Source organism: Malaya genurostris, chromosome 3 (genome assembly GCF_030247185.1).
Source record: "Malaya genurostris strain Urasoe2022 chromosome 3, Malgen_1.1, whole genome shotgun sequence".
Classification (NCBI taxonomy): Eukaryota; Metazoa; Arthropoda; class Insecta; order Diptera; family Culicidae; genus Malaya; species Malaya genurostris.
In genome coordinates, this window is record NC_080572.1 from 164,131,172 (window position 1) to 164,155,221 (window position 24,050).

The 24,050-nt window shown below is 38.4% G+C and overlaps 1 protein-coding gene across 3 annotated transcripts in view; it reads right to left on the reverse strand.

The window, feature by feature from the left end:
- Window positions 1-885: 885 nt before the first annotated feature.
- Window positions 886-24,050, reverse strand: part of LOC131436634 (calsyntenin-1) — a 267,446-nt gene continuing 244,281 nt past the window's right edge. For all 3 annotated transcript variants that reach the window (XM_058605464.1, XM_058605465.1, XM_058605463.1), the window contains exons 6-8: window positions 8,152-10,225; window positions 7,629-8,064; window positions 886-5,689 (exon numbers count right to left, since the gene is read on the reverse strand). In XM_058605464.1, the coding sequence (XP_058461447.1) occupies window positions 5,686-5,689; window positions 7,629-8,064; window positions 8,152-10,225 (2,514 nt within the window). In that variant the 3' untranslated portion in view covers window positions 886-5,685. The remainder of the gene's footprint in view (window positions 5,690-7,628; window positions 8,065-8,151; window positions 10,226-24,050) is intronic.

Sequence of the window (24,050 nt, forward strand, 5' to 3'; positions counted from 1 at the left end):
ACATATTTTCATGCACATATGATTGAAATTTTGATTAATAGCGAGCAGTGTCTTATGGCGTTTTCGTTTTCAATTTGCGCCACACTGGTGCAGTGCTACACGGAGGCATGAATAAACGAACAAAAATGACGAAAACATAAACAGTAACCATTGACTACAATAAACAATTCCATTGCACAGAGCTACACCAAACTTTTCATGAGTGCTACACCAGTGGTATCGGTGCAGAAAAAGTGTAGCATTGGGGTAGTGCAAATGGCAAAAACGAACGGTTTCAGTGCAACCTTACCTACACCGGTGTAGTGCAATTTAAAAACGAAAACGACATTATTTTGCCTGCTAAACATCTGAAAAACTATGTTGGCTTACTGAGTTTCCCTAACTAAGACATTCCGACTGACGCTGTTCGAATGTCAAATAAAAATATATACATATACATTGCAATCACGAGAAAATGACCATAACCGTTTTTAATATTTCTTACGTTTCGTCTTTGACTCATCAGTGCAGAGCAGTTCAAATTGAACTGATGAATGCTAAACTCGACAGTTCATTTTGAACCGCTCATCGTGTTCGACAAATAGCAAAAACTTTACGTCTGCTTAGTGATTCAAATTAAACTGTCGAGTTTAGCATTCATCAGTTCAATTTGAACTGCTCTGCACTGATGAGTCAAAGACGAAATGTAAAAAATATTAAAAACGGTTATGTGCCCTAGCACAAAATTTTGCTAAGCCCTACGAGGTGTTTGAACTAGGTGTCACTGTCCGATTTTTGTATGTTGCCGATCATATTTTTGACGAATGGTTGGGCATGTATGATGATTATGCATTACAACGCTCGAAACTCACAGGAAATAGTTCTTTCGTGAAAAATAGAGTACGATTCATTTTGTATTTAAACTTTATTCCTCGAAATAAGAGCGAGTTACAGAACGATACAGAGACTGGTTGGTGGTGTTTTATAATATCCATTATCAAATAAAAAAAACAGATGCCTGACGATATTCTTCAATTTGGGAAGGCTAGAAAGTCAACACTCTAACCTAAAGAATTGTGTCCGTGAATCAATTAATGGAATTCATATAACCAGGTGCACTTTCACCTTCAAGGAAACTTTTATCAGAAATTCTAGCTTCTGCTGGGGAAGTTGATTTACACGAGGCGAGTGAATAGTAAGGGACTAAATTGGAAAATAGAATAGCCATCTTTATAATTTTCTCAAGGTATTACGGAACAGTTGAATCTAATGGGAGGAAATGAGAATCGATAAGATCATAAACTTCCGATTTGTTTGTCTTTGGGATGCATGATGAATGATATAATGTTGCGTCACTGTGAATTATTTTCCTGGTTCGTTTCTTTTGTTTAACGCTAGAAAGATTGTTAAAGCAGCATTTTCTTACAGTGACTAAATCCGGCGGATTTATAAATTGTTTTTCGCTATAGAGTTTTGTTTGTCCTGGTTTTCATTAATTACTTTTAGTCTGTTCACTCAAGTAAGCTAAATATTTGTTATTTTCACTTGTTCTTTTGCTATATAGGATGATTGTTTAACAGAAAAGTTAATACCGCTAAATTATGTGTACATACACGCACTATTCATTGTGTACACATGGTGGCTGCTTGATTTAGCTAAGTTACCACTGTAGTTTTCACATTTAAACACGATTACGGTTGTTCTTAATTTTCACAAACTTAGGCATATTTTTTCAAATATTACTCCCACTGTTTTCTGTGTCGATTTTTTACCATTTTTTATGTGTATATAATTTTTATTTTCCTCTCTTGCCAACTGTTTTACTGTTATAGTTAAGTCATAGTTCTTCTATTCTCTATACGTATAGCTACATTTGTTTGTGTCGTTCTTTCGACAAATCTGTTGTTTCATGCTCGGTTGGAAGAAGAGCTATAAATCTTGTCATCTTTTTCATGTTCATTCCGCTCCGTTGTTGTGGAAATCGTAGGTGTCACATTCAACACTGAACCCATTTGGCTATTACGGTTACGTTGTAACGTGTTTCCAAGGCTATGTAACATACAAGCCATTAGTTTTTGAATATGCAGTATAGCAATCCAAAAGTCAATCAAAATAGCAGACATATGCAGTAACAAGAGCTACACATTCTCAACCTCAAAAGTCAACAATTACTTAAAAAATATAACATGCAAAATTGTCCCAACTGCATAAGAGTTATACAAAAAAGAGACTATTATGCTGTAAGCGGAAGTTTAGCTAACAGTGAATTTCCGTCCAAAGTCAGGCTATGCTGTGCATTCTAAGTCAGGCTATGCCGTGCATTCTGATGAATCTATACTCAGATGTACATGCTAAATCCACTCGTGTAAAACCATCTAATGACCTTGTTTTCAAACGGTCTGGAAACTTGTTCATTGCTCGGCAACAGTATGCCACTGAATGTTGACGGTTTCCCCGACCACACGCCACCAACCAACGAACAGAAAGCACGACTGATGAACATCCTTCCATATCCCATCACCGCAAAGCGCGTCATAGCAATGTCAAGCGTTGATAACGAGATTTTCCACAACTACCTCTCACTTCCACCCGAGCACCTTCCGAGACGCTTTGTTTCCTGTTTGCGATGAGTTTTGCACTCCGTGTACTACTTTTCGTTTCCTTCTGCTTCTGCAACGTGTCACACAATTTTATTAACTACGATTCTAACTCCTCCCTCATTTTTACCCTTCTATTTTTCTCGGGGACGCGCTCTTAGTGAGCTGGATATCGGCGTTTGTTTTTTTTGCCACTGTAATATCAAATTAATATACCGTTCATATAAATATATACTAAGTTCAGTTTTCCCTATAATTTAGCGTTTGCATTCTCAATACTTGTTAGCTGAAGTTGAATGTTCGTGTTTAATATACTTTCCTTTCTTGCTGTTTATGTTTTACATTTTTTTCTCTTGCAAACCAGTTATTAGCATTGATATAATTAAATTTAATGTTAAATTCCAATTTGATGTATTTTTACACTTTTTTGTTTTTATTAGACTTGTTTACCACTTATGCATTACAGTTATATCTAAGTGTGTCAAAAGAAAAACGAAAAAATCATCGATCTCTCGCAAACAATGAACAACGATTTGATTTTCAATAGAAGCAAAACAATCGAAACCAAAGTCTAAACACGGAATAATCAAACATTATTAAAATGTATTAAAACTAATGATTAATTAGAAAGAAATCTTGTTTAATGGCGAGTGGCTTTTCTCTCACCGTGATTTGTTTATAATGAAAAAACAATAGCTATTACTCGTTTACATCCTTTTACTTGTATCACAAAATTATTTTGATTTTACTTCTTTCGACTATATTTTCTCTCTGCTCACTACTTTGTAAAGCAACTAAAAACTACAACTTAGACTCGATTTACACTTATGTTTCGGAATACATGCTTCATCTACTTTCCTGAACGTTTGAAACATTTCATTTCGTCAGCGTTTTAGTAAAACAGGGGGAAGCTGGAATCGTAAGTGCCTGCGTCGGTGTCGTTTATAAGATTAGTGTGGGTTTCTGTTTGAGTGTGTGCTTGTGTTCGTGCAAAATTCCGAACTTGATCCCGCTAAGTGAACAACATTGCCGTTACTGCTTCCCTGCAAAACTCACCGGATCATTCCATATGGACGGTTTCAAGTTAATCAACTATGCATGTGCTTGGCCTTAACCTGTGCAGATCTACTATCGCGGTGTTGTTTAGAGAAAAAAAAGCGAGATTTCACGTTTCTTCGAGGTGGTTTCACTAGAATTTATTATGGCGCTTTATTGATTGCTATTCGCAGTCGTATCTGTACGCTGCGTGTACTGCCGTTCCAAGTTTAACTGTCCCATATGTATGGGAAATCCCACAGAATATGGGACAATTATGCGTAGAACGGCAGTGTAGGTCGATAAACTAAAATACTGGAAAACGAATAAGTCTATACTGCGGCGTTTATTCAGCAAATTATTTTTTTTATTAAAATGCAATAATACGTTCGGAAAATTTCAATCTTTAGGAATTGGCAGCAAAATCATCAAACTAGTTTAGTTCAGTATACTAACACTATTCATGGATCGAGAGAAAAAGGGAAATGATCTAAGTAACTTTGTATGAGCACATAATGCTTACTACTCAAATCTTACTCAGTCGAGAATCTTTAAAAAGTCGTCATAAGAATATGGATAGAAACCCTAAGAATGACATCCTCAGTTGCATCTATCGAAAAGTGATCTAGTAGAACAAAATAAAATGTCTACGTATCGTTTCATGCTGGACTGCTAGGTTTCACTACCAGATCTATATAAACTACAAATGCATTGATTGATGAGTAGAAATCGAAAACTAAAAAAGTATAAATTGAAGATGTGCTTATTTTCTGTAGAACAGAACTGATAAAATAAGTAAACGCCTATTCCGGTTGAAATAACAACCATTTTAATCGCATTCACCGATCAAATGCTTTTCAAACCAAATTCAAACGAAATGAAGCACTGTAAAACGACAATAAAAACCATAACTCGTGCAGCAAGCCCCATAATTTGTGTGAATCAGTACCAAGTATGGAGCAGTATAGTAAAATAGTTTAAATTTGAATGGCAAATTATCGTCAGTTGCACTGAAATGATTATTATTCGAATGAGCAGAACGCAAATTATAATGTGCATCGTAATGAAGTGATGATGATGATGATGCTCCGATTGTTCGTTCCACCATTCTTATGTATACTCGACCGAAGCAGATTTCTTGCCTGGTAATTTTGACCATATGTGCCATATATATCTTACGACATTACAGTAGGTAGTGTGGAATGATGGAATCGGTTGGCCTATGTTTGATAATAAAACCAAATTCAAATGATAACACGAGAAAGCAAACTCCAATTCTCACAACGGGAACCAATATTTATGCTGCCATTTCCCAGAGGTTCATTTCTCAAACTGTTGACTACCGTTGATGTGCAAAGTGCAAATGTTTCGATGTGTATGAAGATCTCTCATTTGATACTTGTGCCGACAAGGCTGAATTCTATAAACGGCACATAATAACTTAAATGTTCTTTTATCGGTTTGTATTTCATAGATACTTATTTGTCTGCAATTTTTTTGTGTGTTCCTAACAAAAAAATACTATCAATATAATATGTTTTGCTTTTCACCTTTCATAGCTGCGACAGGATTTGACAACTAAGCATATAAAGAGACAGAATATCCCATTCCCCTGATTCCCACGCGGTCACTTTACTTGTTGACTTACCTCTCACACTGGGCTGTCGTCAATTCGGGTAGGGTTTGTTTCCTGTTAGTTTGTGTATGTGTATGAGTGTTTTGGAATTTATGTATGTATTAGCTAGTTGATAATGCATATAGATGAGTTACCAGTCGCTTCCCCCAATGCCTACTATTTTCAAACATGATAACCCAGCTTTCGACTGTCGGTTGCCGAGCGGCTATTTATCCCGATTGTTACCACTGGTTCCATTTTGCTACCACCTTTTATCCGGAGGCAATTCTGTATCTGCGCGTGTTTGTCTGCTTGTGTTTGTTGGTGTGTACATACATACATACTGTAAAAGTTGGAAAGTGGATGGCAATTTTGCTTGTTTTCACATTTGCTGTTTGTTTTATTAATTTTAAAATATGCAATAAATTTTCCATAATTTAAAACCTTTAATACATTCATTTAGCTGAAACGAGACAAAAACACGAGAAATGACACATTATATATGGGGGCTATCATAGAATACATTAATTTCAATATTGCGAAATTAGCTACACGTTTTAGAGCCTACATGATTAATAACACTTTACAGCACAAGTTCTCATTTCGAATTGCAATTAGCCATAATTTATCTCTTTAAGCGATTGAGCTGTATTGTATCAACAATGCTAGCTTAGGTGGTTGTAAATTTGCTGAATCGTGTTTATAAAAAGACTCCGTCAGCATACATGATGAGTCAGTAAAAAATGGTATCGGTGCCTGAAAAACCTTTGTGATAATCATGAACGATTAATAGCTGAGCTCTGGGAAGGAGAACTAACTAAGCCAACTATTTTCTTGTATTTAATTATTTAGCTCGGTGAAAACCAACGAGAATTCAAGAAGATTGTATTACGTCGAAAGTTCTATTTCCATTAAGATTTATTTATTAATGGCTCAACATAAACCGCTAGGCAGACGTAAAGTTAATGCTATTTGCAGTGGCGTTTCGTAACAAAATTTACTGGTTGTGCACTGCTTATGTTATATGATATCAGTAGTAACAGTTCGTTGTATGTGAAAACTAAACATTAAAGAATGAATATTCCCTTACGTTTTTCAATACAATGAAATAACGGTATACTTCTGGAAGGGAATTTTCTATTAAACTTATTTCGTATCATCGATACAACAGAAGAAATCGGCGCTCTGCACGTCGGGCAAATCTGTCAATAACTTCATCAATAAAATCGCTTTGATGTTACAACTGAGACAGCAATTTGTTTTAAACTGCTATAAGCATAAACCAATGAAGCTTCTGAGAAAACAACAAATCCCAGAGCTAAGCTGAGCAATTTTTCCTTTTCTGTAATCTGCAGTAACTCATGTGCACGTAATAGACACACAGCGACAAGAGATGCTTCAAATTCTAAGTTGGATGTATATGAGATGTTTGTGATTTTGGATTTTGGCGCACAAGGCAAAGTACTCGAGTTCCACGGTAATGCGATATGAAAAGATCATTTGGCTGTCATTGACCAGCAAGCGCAAGCGGCTTAGGGTGAATTTGTGCATGTTGTGCTGATGACAAAATCGCTCATTATTTTATTTTCGGACAATCCGACCTGTTTTCATCGCTAAAACAGGGCTTAAAAATATATTTGTATGTGGATGCTGTTGATTCCTTCAATTTAATCGGTTGTGCAGTGCACGAGGTGCACATAAGGACGAGACGCCACTGGCTATTTGCAAAACACTTTTTGCTATTACACCGAAGTGTAATGTCTAAACTGACGTATCGAACGAAACAGATTTCGGCTATCTAGCCGTGAAGATTTTTATTATTTGAAGGGAAAAAAAGCTTATTTTTTAACCCCCAAAATAACTGTGAAAATGGGTATGAGCACCTTGCATAAACTTGAGGGTGAAAATATATAATTATGGGAAAAATCCGTTAGAATGGCTTCCACTCCATAGAAAACAAACTCGGGTTAACTGGGAAAAAACATGAATACAGATTCTGAAGGAAAGTAAATCGAAGCACCTACGCAGTGGGTCAAGATGACCGAAGGTTAGATATTATAATGCATAATGGCGCTCAATTTAAAGGAATTATATTTATTTCTTCAAAGTAAATTCTTTTGTTCCATTGCTCCAAAAGTGAAACTTCAAAAGAGTATGCAAAATAAGATTTGAAAAAACTACAATGAGCTAACTCTAATTTGAACCAAATAAATGAGAGAATATAAAACAAACAATAAGCTGGGTACTTTATTGCACCTATCAGTGCGAAGATGATAAATTTAAATGTCTTTTTCTCACAATATAGATTTTCCCATATGGGACTGATATGCGAGTTTGGGCAATTTATCTGACTCTTGTACTGCTATATAGATTAATAGTTCACAAGAAAAAATAACACTTACATTGTAGAGTTGTCCCATTCCAACTGGCTTACATTTTTGTAGCGTCCGTTGATAACTTCCTCGTCCTCAGAGTCGGAATTCTCCGACTCAGAGCTTTCGTCCGACAGGTGATCGTTTTGCATGGGATTGATGGTGATAGTTAACGCCGAATCATCCCAGTCCAGCTGCTGCTCGGGAGCCACCTTCGCGCAAGGCTGGTGCTTATCCAGATTTCGCGTTTGACTTGCTCCATTGCCGCTTCCGCCACTGTTGTTGCGCAGACGAGCGATCCCTACACCGCAGATCAGTAACACAAACGATGCACAAATTACCACGATCAACATGGTCGAGTGGGACGAGGCCAGCTGCCCCTTCTCGTGTGCCAAGTTGTGCACTTTGGACTGCGATTCCTGGATGTCGTGCGAATGTAGCATCGCGTGTGCGTATTGGTTGGTATCTGAGGGGAAATCAAGGATGAAGTTATGTTTCATAATCTCTTCTTTCCCATGAATCTTTTCAAGATAATACAAAACTGAAAACTTACCGTGAGAATTTGCTGCGATGGCAGCTCCGGAATGGGTTAGTCCATCAATCGATGCGGTCGGTATTACGGATGGGACTGCTAATAGTACGTTGGGTGCAGTGGAAGCAGACATTGCCTGCTGTTTTGGATGCAGTACTGTTAGCGTCAGTGTATATTCGGCGCTTCGGAAATGATCATCTACCTGCGAACAGGTTAACTTGAACACCCGATTCAAATAGTAAGCTGGTTTCTTATTAATGTACACCAGAGATTTTAGAATATGCTGGTAGTTCTCAATGGTATCATAACCGATCATCTCTACGCCGTCCTTACTGATTTTAGTTTTGATATCAAATTTGAAAAGAGACTCGTCGGTTCCTTCTTTATCATCAATGGTTATTTCCTCATGGTCAGGGTTGAGACTTGGAAATACGTTGACATTGCAAGCGTCCAGTTTTTGCAATGATGGTCGAATTTCTTGGCCAGTGTAGATGCTGATATTGATCTGAGCTAAAATTTTAACACCATCTTTTATATCTGGGTAGGATACAAGATGATTCGAGTTTCCAGTGATGACGATCTGTGGTTTTTGGTCAACAGTTAATGGTTTGTCGACAAGAATTTTGTTGTATAATGTGGTTGATTGTGTCACCGTTACTGACGAAACGTTAGATGAAGTTACCATGATGTATGTGTCGATCGTTGGTAACCGTATCGCTTTTTTGTTTGGGCAACTGACTGTTGTCATAATTTGAATGTTACGACGGCCAATTGTCGGGTTGTCTTTGCTATTGACGTACTGAATTTGTTGAAGCAATTGCTCAATGTTGCTCTTGTTGCTACCTTCGATGATGATCTTATTCATCTGGGTGTTGGTTTGGATTTGCTGTTCGGGCTCGAGATAATGATCAGCTGGTGGGAGAAGTTTTTCCGCACAATCCGTTCCACAACGAATCTGGTTTGGAGTAAGAATTTTTCGCAGCGATATTTTAATTTCAGAAATATCACCGCTGAATCCATGCTTAAGACGATTTTCCGATCCCTGGTAGCAAGCTCCAATCGCAAGAGTAGTGTTGATGCCATGAACAGCATGTAGTGGCCAATCATCGATAACTTCAGGGTTACTGTGTCGGTCTTCGACGTTGCTTTCAAACTTTACCCCATCAATGTAAATATCAACCTTCGGTAGGTCTACATTGATAGTATAATGATGCCATTCATTATCGCAAACCTGAGGAACCTTCCAACGCCATTCAGCCGGACTGAAGATGTTCAGGTCGCCATCGTTGAAGTTTTTGCGTAAAAGTAAAATCAGCCTACAGTTTCGCACAAACAGAGCCATATGGTGGCGATTCATTTTGTGATCATCAGCACTGCAAATGATATGTTCCTTAGTGTGTTTATCGTTCGAACTGATACTATGATGTCTGAACATGGTCATGACACTGAACTGGTGAGATGCAAAGTCCTGAGATTTAATCAAACTCTTTGGAATGATAGCTCCAGAACTACCATCGAAGTGAAAAATTGATTCAGGGCCCTCATCATAAACCAGATCCTTAGTCCATTCAGTGTTCTTTTGTAACAAATCGACGATTCCGGTTTCAATTCGTTCTTCCTCGCTAAGTTTCTTCAAGCAGTGGCTTGCATCCCGATCACAACCAAATGAGATATGTTTAGTTTTCAGTGAAACCGATGATTGGACAACCATGTCTTCGCCTTTGCACTGCATATCGCAAAGTTCGAGGTGAACTTTTGGGAATAATGAGACGCTTTCCATAGAGTTGGCGATATAATCGATTCGTTCGGCTACTCCCATTACATGCGCTTCACACACGCGTCGCACCCGAATATTGACCATGACCGGGGCAGACTGTTTCATGGCACAATCGTAAGCCACTACCGAGAGAATGTGGTTGTGAGATGCCTTGTGTGATAACGGCTCGATGTTCCGGATAGAGCCCTCGTTATCGATTGTAAAGGGTTGATCACTGGTCAAAATTTCGTACTTGCACACATCACCAAACAGCGGCGTACAGTCCTTGTCGGTAGCCTCCACGCGGATTATTTCCTGGTACAGCCGGCCTTCGTCCACCTGTTTGGGAAAAACAAATTCGGACATTACTAATGTATCTTATGGAATTTTCACCAATACGGTGGTTCAATTAAATGCTATAGAACTACTCCGGACAGTTTCCATCTACTGTGTTATTCTAAACCGAGAATGGTTAATGCTTAGGGATCGCATACGATCGTAAGTATTTTTTTATTGCAACACAGAGATTGATACTTTAACATCATTGTAAATTACAGTAGGATCAAAATTGTTATCAATATGATTAATATATTTAAACATCGTTTTCATTTCATTATCATATGAGATGAAGAGGTTCTAAAGAAGAAAAACTACGCATACCACCACGAATATTGATAGGCGGAAACGATATCGACATGGTTGACGATTTCAGGTATTTGACTGAAATCGTGAAACAATCTTCGTCCATATCGGCGCATGTGAAGTCTGATGACTTGCTACCCATTTCTGGAACTGCTTATTAGACGATTTAGAAAAGTCGCACCCCATCCCATCATCATGTTACGCTTTTTCCTCGTCGATCTACCATCTGTGAAAGCTTCAAGTACTAAGGAAAAAAGAATAGAGGCAGAAAAATTACAAGGAACAAAAATTGTTTTTTATGTTATTATTAAATATTGAATTGAGACTATGACTTTGCTATGCTTGGCATAGACATCCATGACTAATGTTAACAAATTAATCTTGAAATGCTAGAAAAGTTAACGATGCGCCGTTACTTCAATAGATCCAGTTGAAATTGCAATTCTGGGCTGACCTTGAATGTCGGCCTACTCACGAATAAACATATCTGGTTCTGCTATTAGTAATTTTGTATCAAAATCTTTCCAGACGCGTGGCTCGTAGTATATGTGGGTGTTTCTCTATTTTCGCCACACTTATTTCAGAGACAGTCTTTTCGAAGTGAATTCATTTTGGCTGGTGACGAAGCATCTCTTGGCGTAGGAGTGTATCCATTGAAGCACAGTCATCGAACAGTGAAGTTTGACCTAAAACGTTGGCCTAGTGAACAAAATTGTTTATAAACATATTCTATAGTTTCCAACTGAACTGTTTACAACATTTTTATTTTTTGCTTCTACAACTCAACTGACATGTTGATATTGTTTGATTTCATAATTAAATTAGAAAAATTATTAGGAAACCCACATTATTTGTAAATGGTCTTTTTACCACTGAAACAAAACTAAACGTTGGTCTCTCTAAATCTATATAGTGTTAGAAAACTGCTCCAAATTCTATGTTTATAGGAGAACTGTCCCCTTATTACAGTTCCAGTCATCTAATACACAAAAACCTGTTTTTATCCACCTAGTGGTGTAATGATGCCTTTCTCATATATATAATACTGTGGTATTCTTTTCCAAATGTTTCTCTTCGATTTTTTAAAGAAACCATAGGGTTTTGTTTGTGCATTAACTCGTATAACATACAAAATGAAACAGAGCTTTGCTCGCGTAGGTCATCCTTAAGAAAACGAAGTGGGTTCACTATTATATGAACTTCCAGCATCGGAACCCGAGAACCGGTATAATCGAAGTCGGTTCGTACGGCCACCAACTAACATGACGCGCACACTCTACTAGTTTTTATTCAAATTTGAAGATTTTATACGATTTTTCCATAGTACTCTAAACGACGATTTAATTTTTTTACGGTTTTGTTTTTCGCCGGTTGTACAATATTTAACACACTTTACCCTATAACTCCGGAACCATAAGTCGCATCCAGATGAAATTCAGGAATTTTGTTTGACACCGTGAGATCTTTTATTTGAATCTAAGTTTGTGGAAATCGGTCAAACCATAGCTGAGAAAATAATTGAGATACATTTTGGAATGTAAGATCACTATTTTCGGTGCTTCCGGAACCGGAGACCGGGAACCAGAATAACTGGAATCGGTTTGTTTAGTTGCCTACTGATAATAGCTATCGATTTGTGTAGTTTCAAGTCCAGTTTAGAACAATTTTTGCGGTTTTTGTTTCGTCTAAACCGGGACGGTGTACAATATCGAAAACACCCTATAACTCCGGAACCGGAATTCGGATACGGATGAAAATCAAAAATTTCGTATGGCACCTTGAGACCTTTCATTTGAATCAAAGTTTATAAAAATTGAATGAGCGGTCTCTGACAAAATCGATTGTACGTTTTTAATTCATTTTGCACATTTTACCCCATAACTCCCGAACCGGAAGTCGTATCCAGATGAAATTCAATCGCAATCTATGAGACCACAAGGCCTACAATTCAAATCTTAGTTGAAAAAATTGGTTGAGTGGTCTCTGAAAAAAATCAAGTGCACTTTTTTTTCATTTATTACACATTCTACCCCGTTACTCCCGAACCGGAGGTCCGATCCGGGTTCAAATTCAATAGCACCCTTTGGGACCAAGAGACCTTTCATTTGAATCTAAGTTTGTGAAAATTGGTCCACCCATCTCCGAGAAAATCGAGTGCAAATTTTTGTTACATACATACACACACACAAACACACACACACACATCTGCCTGTTTCTACTGAAAGGATATAGAATTGCTGAGAAACACGACTCTTGATCGAAGCCTCGGAGACCGCTCGTGTTATATACCATTCGACACAACCCGACAAAATCGGAAAAAGTCTGTATAATATGTAATGACACATGGATCAATAAGTCCCGAGACTAACAATGGAAACAACATTTTTTTTGAAAAATTTGTTTTTATTCATTGACATAATCACCTTTTAGAGTGATACAACGGTTCCAACGTTTTTCCAATTTTTCAATACCATGTTTATAAGAAAAATTATCTTTCGCTTCAAAATAAGCTTCAGTTTCAGCGATGACCTCCTCATTTGAGCCAAATCTTTTTCCCTGGAGCATTTTTTTAAAATCAGCAAAGAGCCAGTAGTCACTGGGGGCTGAATTTGGCGAGTATGGGGGCGTGGGGAAGCAGATCAAAGCCCGAATCGTTCAATTTCGCCATTGTTTTCATCGACTTGTGGCAGGGTGCATTGTCTTTATGAAAAAGGATTTTTTTTTCTCTGCATGTGCGGTTCTTTTTTTTGCGATTTCCTCCTTCAAACGCACCAGTAAGTCAATATAATAATAACTGTTGATCGATTTACCTTTTTCGAGGTAGTCAATGAAAATCACGCCATGCGTATCCCAAAAAACTGACGCCATGACTTTGCCAGCTGACTGCTGCGTTTTCGGACGCTTCGGACGGCTTTCGCCAGCTGTGTGCCACTCAGATGACTGCCGCTTCGATTCTGGAGTGTAGTGATGTATCCATGTTTCGTCCATGGTCACGTAACGATGCAAGAAATCTTTTTTGTTGCGAGTAAATAGCGATAAACTGCTTTCTGAATCATCGACTCGTTGCTGTTTTTGTTCCATAGAAAGCAATCGCGGCACCCACTTGGAAAAAACATTTTCATGCTCAATTTTTCATGAAGGATAGTAAATACACTTCCAAATGATATCTGTGTCATCTCAGCATCTCACGGAGCTTCACTTTACGATCTTCCATTATAATTTTTGTCACTTCACTCACATTTTCCGGTGTAACGGCTTCCACAGGTCTACCCGAGCGTTCCGCGTCATTTGTGTCGGTACGACCACGTTTAAACTCGGCGAACTACCGACAAATCGTTGCTTTTGATGGAAAAGAGTCCGGATAACATTTTTCAATCCATTATTTCGCTTGCACGGTGTTTTTACCCATTTATAAACAATGTTTTATCATCAAACTCGGTTTTTTCCATTTTTTAAACAAACTACAAAACGACTTTACTCCAACCTCGATAACTCAGCTGTTTCTGGTCGGATCGACATAAAATTTTGACCCGTTTCAAGCAAAGGTTAGTACTCTAGAAAGACGTGGCTACTGGTTTACTACGAGCGCCATCTCTGCTTTAGTCTCGGGACTTATTGATCCATGTGTTATGTGCACCTTTCAATGAGGTTCTCTTCGTTCTATTTTTCGAAAATGTCTTTGCCGATTTCAACAAGTTGAAACTCGGACGTTGATCAAGGTCGAAAATCAAACGGCCCGGTTCCCGGACTCGAAGATATAATGGTATAAATGACGTAACCGATAAATCACACTTTTTTCTATCAGTTCGGAAATTGTCGTATTTCGATGAGCTTAGAATTATTTAAAAAATAATTATGAGATCATTGATCAAGTTTATCAATTTATAAGTGTTGTGCAGAAAACTTTCGATTCGGGAAAAATAAGCTTATAGATGACGTAACCCACAAATCGCAATTTGTTTTTCTAAACGTTAAGGTTTCTCGAAGATTCCTGAGTCGACTTTAAAAATAGTTGACGCGCTAGAAAGCTACTATCAGGTTATTCGAATGCTTTCAATTCAATTTAGATTTTATCCAACAATGTAAAATAAAAGAGCAGTACAATTGTTCCAACGGCGTTTCAAAATTTCTACAACACTATTATATGACAATTTTTGCTTACCCTCGCAAAACGCTTCAGTCTCAGCGATGACCTCGTCATTCAATGCTAATTTTTTCCAGCTTTTTAAATCGAAAATAGGTGGAAGCGGTAGCAATTCAAATTTCAATTCTAGGAATCAAGGCTTGACTGTTGATTTGTGGCACGGTGCATTTGATCAGCTGTGGGAAAACGCGGTACTCATTTTGAAATTTTGCAATATTCAAGTTCTCATGCTAAATTACCTTTCTTGTGATATCCTAACGATGTCAGCTATCACATGCACTCACTTTTCTCTTAATTGATTTTCACAAACTTAGATCCAAATAAAACAGAGTGGCAAGTGAATTGCTGATTTCAATTTCCCGGTTTGCAAGATAAAAATTCCCGGTTGCTGGAATAGGCTCAAATCGCCTCTCTTTAGTCTTTTTTAAAACATTCCTTTAATTCAAGCTTTGAACAGATGTCCCATGTCCAAAAAAGAACATTATAATAGGCCCACTAATTGAGGATTGAAGTACTTTTCGGGCATCTCGAGGTATGTATAAATATGAAATAGTCATTATTACTAGTGCATATAAGAAAAGCATAAAGCCTTTTCTAGTCATCTAGCGATTTCGTTTATACGTACCGATTTCTTCCGAGCCCACATAACTGTTTATTTATTTTTGGTATACATATGACTGAAAATAAATCAATAAGACAACGGTACAACAAATTGTCATATGGACATATGCTGTTTAAATTGTAGTAATTCGCTTGCAAACACGTCTTTTCAATTAACGATACCCTCAGGTAAATTGTCATAAAACCAATTATTAAAAATGTCCTGTCAGACAAAAAAAAAATAATTCTCATACCCAAGATTTAGCAAAACCGTTCGGCTGCCACGACTGGCTGTTCTAAAACACAATTTTTTTTATAGTGTATCTGTTAGTCATTGAACAATAGTTCAGTTTTTGCAATGACTGAGCGGAAACATATATTGGAGAAGTCAAATGAATGAAAAACTAACAGAAAAGATGATTTTTTTTTCAAAAAATCATCTTTTCTGTTAGTTTTTCATTTATAAAGAAGGTGACAAGCGATTATAAATATACTCTCCTACTCAATGCTTGATCGGAGAAATAGGTATAAAGCGAGAAGACTAGTGTTTGATGGACAGAGAAGATGTTTGGATGAAAGGTATCGGTCGGGTGACGGCCAGGATGTAGACCATTTTCGATGTACGTTCTACTATGTCTGACTGGTGTTTTAGAGTGACTAAAACAAGATTCAGAGTGGCGAAATGGTAGCGCGTATGCACGGAATGCATAAGAACGCAGGTTCGAGTCCTGTCTCTGAGCGTATCTTTTTCCAAAAAAATCATCTTTTCTGTTAGTTTTTCATTCATTTGGCTTCTCCAATATATGTTTTTGCTTAGTCATTGCAAAAACTGAACTAAGTTATGGCGATTTTACGTCAAACCAACTAAAAAAATATTAAATGATTAAACAATAGGTTTATCCGTCATGTCATCCAGCATGTTTACGATTTCAATGCGTTGATGAGCAAATAAATCAAATGATAGCTGTAAAAACGTACGAGATATCGATCTATTTTTCTATTAATATTTACCTTGATAGGATTCTAAGTGCTAGGCATCTATCGGGAATTATTTAGAAAAATAATCAGAAAGTGCGAGTAGTTCATGATGAACTCTCCGTTGGTTTTTAACCAGTTTTATTTCCAATAGCTCAACTAATTTATCTTCTATGAAAAATTCTTCTACAATTGATCTAGTTCTAGAAGATCAATGTCACATTTGTAGTGAACTGACTTTAATTCAGGTTCAAATTAAGCAATGATTAGTTCAATTAGTTAGTTCAATATATATCTACCATCGTAGAACTATTCGGCTAGGATACAGATCTCATATTGAAAGCAATGTAAACCCTTCAATTGTTCTGGGAAAAACCGATACAGCCATACATAATTTAAATCTTTACATTATTGAAGTTGAAGTGAAGGAGTCTATTAGTTCCAAAAACTCAAACTAAATTCAATTCTCCTTCATCTACATCAATGGAATCTATGGACTAGTTGAGGACCTTTAATAAAAAATTAGACATAGATTCACTGAATAAATCAATCCATATTCAAAGTCTTTCTAAGATTCTATACTGGTCCTCAGAAACCAGTTTCAGCTATTAAAAAGGGACTCAAATACTCTATGCAAAAGGTGGATAACATCAAAGTCGACAACTTTTCCAATTTCGTGAGACATCGTACAGAAATATGGTAGTCATAACCAAACTTAAAAACATGGAAAGCTCTTATGATTTTTCAATAATTCTCCCGATAATTCGAGACTTTGCCATTAATTTTGCAAATGCGTTGAAAACTTATTCTAAAATTTAATAAAAATTCAACAGAAGCATCCAAACTATCCTTATTTTTCAAAAAAAAAACTTTCATTGTGCTGTTATACTCAACTAAGAAAGCTCTGATACTTCCTGATTGATTTTAAACTGTTGCTAAACCCTTAAAAATCGTTGAACGAGATATGGGGTGTTGGCCCAATTTCCAATGGAATGTTCAACATAGAACCTGTATGGGACAATAAGTTCACAGAAAAACATTATGAATTTTACAGGTGACATAATTCTACAAACGAAACGTTTCACAACTACTTATTTTTTCAAATGATGCAATATTCCACTTGCACAGAATTTTACAGGTTCCGAGAGTAATTTGCACTCGGCTATCAAATGCCAGCATTTGGATTTATATGTATCAATTACTCAACAAGCAGATATGAGCTTCTGTGGTTCAGTCAATTAACCGATGCGCTTTGAGATCTAATGTTTCTCGGTTCAAGTCGCACTGTTGCTATTGATCTTTTGTTTTTTTTTGCATTTCATTCCAATTCAAGTCAAATAATTTTCAAATCACACAATTTTACATGTTCTTGAATATAAATTTGTGTGAAATACGACAATCCATTTATGCGCATCTTAAAAGATTCAAAATTGCAAAAAAAATTCGAACTGTGTTGTTTCTTTTTGCTAAACTTCTCACTGAAACGCAAAATTGAGCATTGTCTCCTACTTTTCACTTGTTGAAAGAAAAATCATGATACTAACAACTGTTACTCATATTTGAGCTAGTATTGGTTTTCCCGGTTTTCCCTAAAATTTCCGACTTTTTACCGGTTTAAAAAAAAATTATAAATAGTATTACAGTCCCGTAGCTTGCATTTAAATGTTATCCTGATCCGACCTTCGGTTCCGAAAATACAGGGTAATGATCACCAAAAAATGGAAAAAAATATGCACTCACTTTTCTCAAAAATGGCTGAACCGATTTTCACAAATTTAAATTCAAATAATAGGATTTGGAATAATTTGAATCCGACATCTGGTTTCGGAGTTACAGTGCGATTGGAGTGGAATGTATGATTTAAAATCAAAATATCGAAGGAACATCGTAAGTGCATGGTATAGAATTAATAAAACCTAATTTATTGTTACTCAAATAGAGCCCACGTTTCGTCTGCTCAGCGTTCTGCCCAAGTTAAAGTAATCAGTTCAATTTGATGTGATAGGAAAGAGGTGGCGATTGGCGCACACACAAGCTTTTTGAAGTATTACAAATAAAATATTACTTTTTTCAAGATCGTAGACACGTCTACGGAATTATAAAACCTTGCTTTACAATATCTTCAAATGGCTTGAACAGTCAGGAAAATTTTCTTCACGTGTCATTTTTTCGTTTGTTCATAAAATATTGGAAAGTCTCGTGCAATTACCCATCGTTGTTGACGGCGTGGCAAGTGCCGTAGGCTAGTGCTGCTTGGACGTTTGGATCAGACATTTAAAGTGAAACAGTGGACCGGTGCTTTTTCCTCTCAGAGGTTTTTTGCACACGGAGGCACAACTAATCAACTTGTGGCCCCAGCGGCCGAGTTTTGCCACAAATTATCCGTTGAGTATAGTGTTTTTTTTCCCTTCATTACTTTTTATCGTATATCTCTACTCTGATTACCCCCTATAATTCGCGCGGAGAATCAGCCGCGCTATGACAAGTCCTTCTGATAGTACCCTTCCCCCCGCTGATACAATGGAGACAGATTCAAAATCTGCTCCAAACAATAAGACTACCCGAGTTAAACAGTATCCCGATGAACCCTCGATCCCGGCTGGCCTTTATGTGGTTTATTTCCGGACCATAGAAAAACCACTTAATTTATTGCAAATTTCTAAAGACCTGACGTCACAATATACAACCGTGCAAAATATATTGAAAGTTCGCTCGGATAAGCTCAGGGTCTCGTTAACCAGTTTGAAGCAGGCTAATGAGATCGCTCGAAACAAGCACTTTACGCGGGACTACCGTGTTTACATACCAGCTCGCGAAGTCGAGATAGACGGAGTGATCACAGATCCAAGTCTGACATGCGAGGACATTCTCAAACATGGGGTTGGATGTTTTAAAGATCCCTTGCTTAAGAATGTCAAGATACTGGACTGCAAACGTTTGCATTCAGTATCGATCGCCGCGGATGGGACAAAGTCTTATCCCCACTCGGACTCGTATCGGGTGACCTTCTCCGGCTCGGCTTTGCCGAAATTCGTTCTCCTGGACAGGGTTCGTCTGCCTGTACGACTTTTCGTACCACGGGTAATGAATTGCACTAGTTGTCAACAGCTAGGACACACAGCTTCCCATTGTGGAAATCGGCCCCGCTGTTCGAAGTGCGGAGGGAGTCATGCGAGTGGCACTTGTGAAAAAAACATTGAAAAGTGTCTTTACTGTAACACAGATCCGCATGATCTCCCAGCATGTCCAACGTATAAATTACGAGGAGATCACTTGAAGCAATCCCTCAAGCAACGCTCACAGCGCTCTTTCGCAGAAATACTGAAAAATGTTACACCACCGAGACAATCAACAAATCTCTACACTTGCTTGTCAACGGACGAGTGCGACTCTGATGATCCTCTCGAAGGTACATCTTCAACTGTCCCTCAAAGTTCTAGGAAAAGGAGAAACATATCATCTCCTAAGCTTCCTAGCAAGGGTTCGAAGGTATCTCTTAAGGGCCCTCCAAAAATAACATCAACAGGGAGTGCTGGTGGAAAAAACAAAAATACAAAGCCAAAAGCTCCTAGTTCCGGAGACCTACAATGCGAAAAAGAATACCCAGCACTTCCGGGGACACCAAAAACTCCCAAGGAGCCAAAGAACATACCATGTGCTGGACTTGTAAAATTCACTGAAATTGTGGACTTCATATTCTCTACCTTCAACATATCTGACCCCCTTAAGAGTCTTTTGATGACTTTTATTCCAGTAGTTAAAACGTTTTTGATGCAGTTGACTGCAAAATGGCCCCTTCTTTCAGCAATCGTATCCTTCGATGGCTAATTTTTCGAACGAGGTCATGGATTCGATTACTGTTTTACAGTGGAACAGTAGAAGTATTATCTCTAAAATAGATTCCTTCAAAATGCTAATAAGAAACCTACAATGTGATGCATTTGCATTATGCGAAACTTGGTTAACTTCTCAGGTACCCCTTACCTTCCACGATTTTAATATAATACGCTTGGATCGAGAAAACCCCTACGGAGGAGTACTTTTAGGGATCAGAAAGTGCTATTCGTTCTATAGAATTAACCTCCCTCTGACTCCAGGCATTGAAGTAGTCGCATGTCAAGCTAGAATCAAAGGTAAAGATCTTTGCATTGCTTCTATATATATTCCTCCTAGAACCTCGGTCGGGCACCGACGGCTTTGTGATATCATAGAACTCTTTCCTGCACCTACGTTAGTTTTAGGAGACTTTAACTCACATGGTTTGGGATGGGGTTGTCTTCTTGATGACAATAGATCAACTATGATCCATGATATCTGCGACAACTTCAATATGACAATTTTGAATACGGGAGAAATGACACGGATTCCTGCACCACCAGCAAGGCCAAGTGCGCTGGATTTATCCCTTTGCTCGACTTCGCTACGATTAGATTGCAAGTGGAATGTGATCAATGATCCTCACGGTAGCGATCACCTGCCTATCGTAATTTCAATCAACAGCGGTTTAAGACCATCGGAGACAATCAATGTTTCGTATGACCTCACACGAAACATTGATTGGAAAAGCTACGCGTCCTCGATATCCGAGAAGATCGAATTTACTCAAGAGCTTCCTCCGAACGATGAATACACGTTTTTGGCTGGCCTAATACTCGAAACCGCGATTCAAGCTCAGACGAAACGTGTACCTGGCACAAAAACTAACATTCGTACTCCAAACCCATGGTGGGACAAAGAGTGCTCAGAACTTAACGCAGAAAAGTTTTCAGCGTATAAAAATTTTAGGAAATATGGAACACCGGATAATTATCGCGAATACGCGGCGCTAGAAATTAAAATGAAAAGTTTGATTAAAGCTAAAAAACGTGGTTACTGGCGTCGATTCGTGGATGGACTAACAAAAGAAACATCAATGAGCACTCTTTGGAACACCGCCCGACGAATGCGCAATCGAAATAATACGAATGAATGTAAGGAATATTCAAATCGCTGGATATTCGACTTCGCGAAAAAGGTATGCCCCGACTCTGTTCCGGAAGAGAAGATCACCCGCGTCGCGACATCGAACATAAACGAAACACCGTTTACGATGATGGAGTTCTCACTTGCGCTCTTGTCGTGTAACAATAAAGCCCCAGGGCTAGACAGAATTAAATTCAACTTGTTGAAAAATTTGCCTGTCTCTGCCAAAAGGCGCTTATTGAATTTATTCAACAAGTTGCTAGAGAGTAATATTGTGCCACATGACTGGAGACAAGTGAGAGTTATCGCTATCCAAAAACCAGGGAAACCAGTCTCTAACCACAATTCGTATCGGCCGATTGCTATGCTTTCCTGTATCCGGAAATTGTTCGAAAAAATGATTCTCTTTCGTTTAGATACTTGGGTCGAGACTAATGGCTTACTTTCAGATACACAATTCGGTTTCCGCAGGGGCAAAGGAACGAACGATTGTCTTGCGTTACTCTCAACCGAAATTCAAATGGCATTTGCTCGTAAAGAACAAATGGCATCTGTTTTCCTTGACATCAAGGGGGCTTTCGATTCAGTTTCTATAAAAATTCTATCTGAGAAGTTGCATCAGCATGGTCTTTCACCAGTTTTGAATAACTTTTTATATAATCTATTGTTCGAGAAACACATGCATTTTGAACAGGGTGATTTGTCGACAATACGATTCAGTTACATGGGTCTTCCTCAGGGCTCATGTTTAAGCCCCCTTTTATACAATTTTTACGTAAACGACATCGACAAATGTATAAACACATCTTGCACGCTAAGACAACTTGCCGACGACAGCGTTGTGTCCATTATAGGACCCAAAGCTGGCAATCTGCAAGGACCGTTACAAGATACTCTTGCCAACTTATCCGCATGGGCTATTCAAATGGGTATTGAATTCTCTACGGAGAAAACTGAGCTGGTTGTATTTTCAAGGAAGCAAGAGCCAGCCCAATTACAGCTTCAACTCAGGGGTGAAACCATAGCTCAGGTCTTCACATTTAAATATCTCGGGGTCTGGTTCGACTCCAAAGGCACCTGGGGATGTCACATTAGGTATCTGAAACAAAAATGCCAACAGAGAATCAATTTTCTTCGTACAATAACCGGAACTTGGTGGGGTGCCCACCCAGGAGACCTGATCAGGCTGTACCAAACAACGATATTGTCCGTAATGGAATATGGATGCTTCTGTTTCCGATCCGCCGCGAACACCCATTTCATTAAACTGGAAAGAATTCAGTATCGTTGTTTGCGTATTGCCTTAGGTTGCATGCAGTCGACTCATACGATGAGTCTCGAAGTGCTTGCGGGCGTCTTACCGTTGAAAAATCGATTCTGGGATCTCTCATATCGTTTGCTAATCCGATGCGACATCTTGAATCCGATGGTGATTGAAAACTTCGAAAGGCTTGTCGAGCTTAATTCTCAGACCCGTTTTATGTCCTTGTATTTTGATTACATGGCTCAGAATATTAATCCTTCTTCGTTTGTTTCCAACCGTGCTCATTTCTTGGATACTTCTGATTCTACTGTGTTTTTCGACACATCCATGAAAGAAGAGATTCGTGGAATTCCGGATCACATACGCCCTCAAGTAGCCCCTAATATTTTTTATAACAAACTTAGAACAGTCAACTGTGAAAAATTGTTTTACACTGACGGATCAAACATCAACGAGTCCACAGGCTTCGGTATCTTCAATCAGAACATCACCGCTTCGTACAAACTCAGTGATCCGGCTTCAGTTTACGTCGCAGAATTAGCTGCCATTCAGTACACCCTCGAGATCATTGAAACCTTGCCCAAAGACCATTACTTCATCGTCACGGACAGTCTAAGCTCAATAGAAGCTCTCCGGGCAATGAAGCCAGGAAAGTATCCCCCATATTATCTGGGGAAAATACGGGAACACTTGAGAACTTTAGCTGGACGGTCTTATTCAATATCGTTAGTCTGGGTCCCTTCGCATTGTTCCATTCCGGGCAATGAAAAGGCAGACTCATTGGCTAAACTGGGCGCATTGGAAGGTGATATTTATGAAAGACCAATCTGCTTCAATGAATTTTTCAGTATTTCTCGTCAGAAAACTCTCGAAAGTTGGCAAACTTCATGGAGCAATGGCGAACTGGGACGATGGCTGCATTCCATTATCCCTAGGGTATCGACGAAACCTTGGTTCAGGGGGATGAACGTGAGTCGCGATTTCATTCGCGTGATGTCTCGGCTCATGTCAAATCACTACACATTCAACGCGCATCTCCGGCGTATTGGGCTCGCAGAGAGTGGTCTCTGCGCTTGTGGTAACGGTTATCAGGACATCGAGCATATCGTGTGGACGTGCGTGGAGTATACTGACGCCAGGTTTTTATTGAAGGACTCCCTCAGGGCCCGAGGTAGACCACCTGATGTACCTGTTCGAGATGTGTTGGCAAATCGGGATATTTCATATATGATGCTCATATACAAGTACCTTAAACACATAAATATACAAGTGTGATCCGTTGCATCTGGCATAGAAAGTTCTCCTTTCCTTGGCGAGGTTAAGAATAATCTTCACCTACAGGTTCGGCACTAACATCCGCTCGATTCTCCCGATCCCCTGCCTGTCTACCATCTCTATCGAAACTAACAAGATCTTCTTGCTGTCACTAACTTTTTCGCATATCCCTTCCCCCGTCTCTTCACCATCTCGATGTAAACTAATTAGATCTTTGTCGTTTTTAGTCATTCGTTCCCATACCCTTTTTTCCACTCCGTTTTCCACAACATTTACTTCCCCATGTTTTTGTTTTTTTTTTT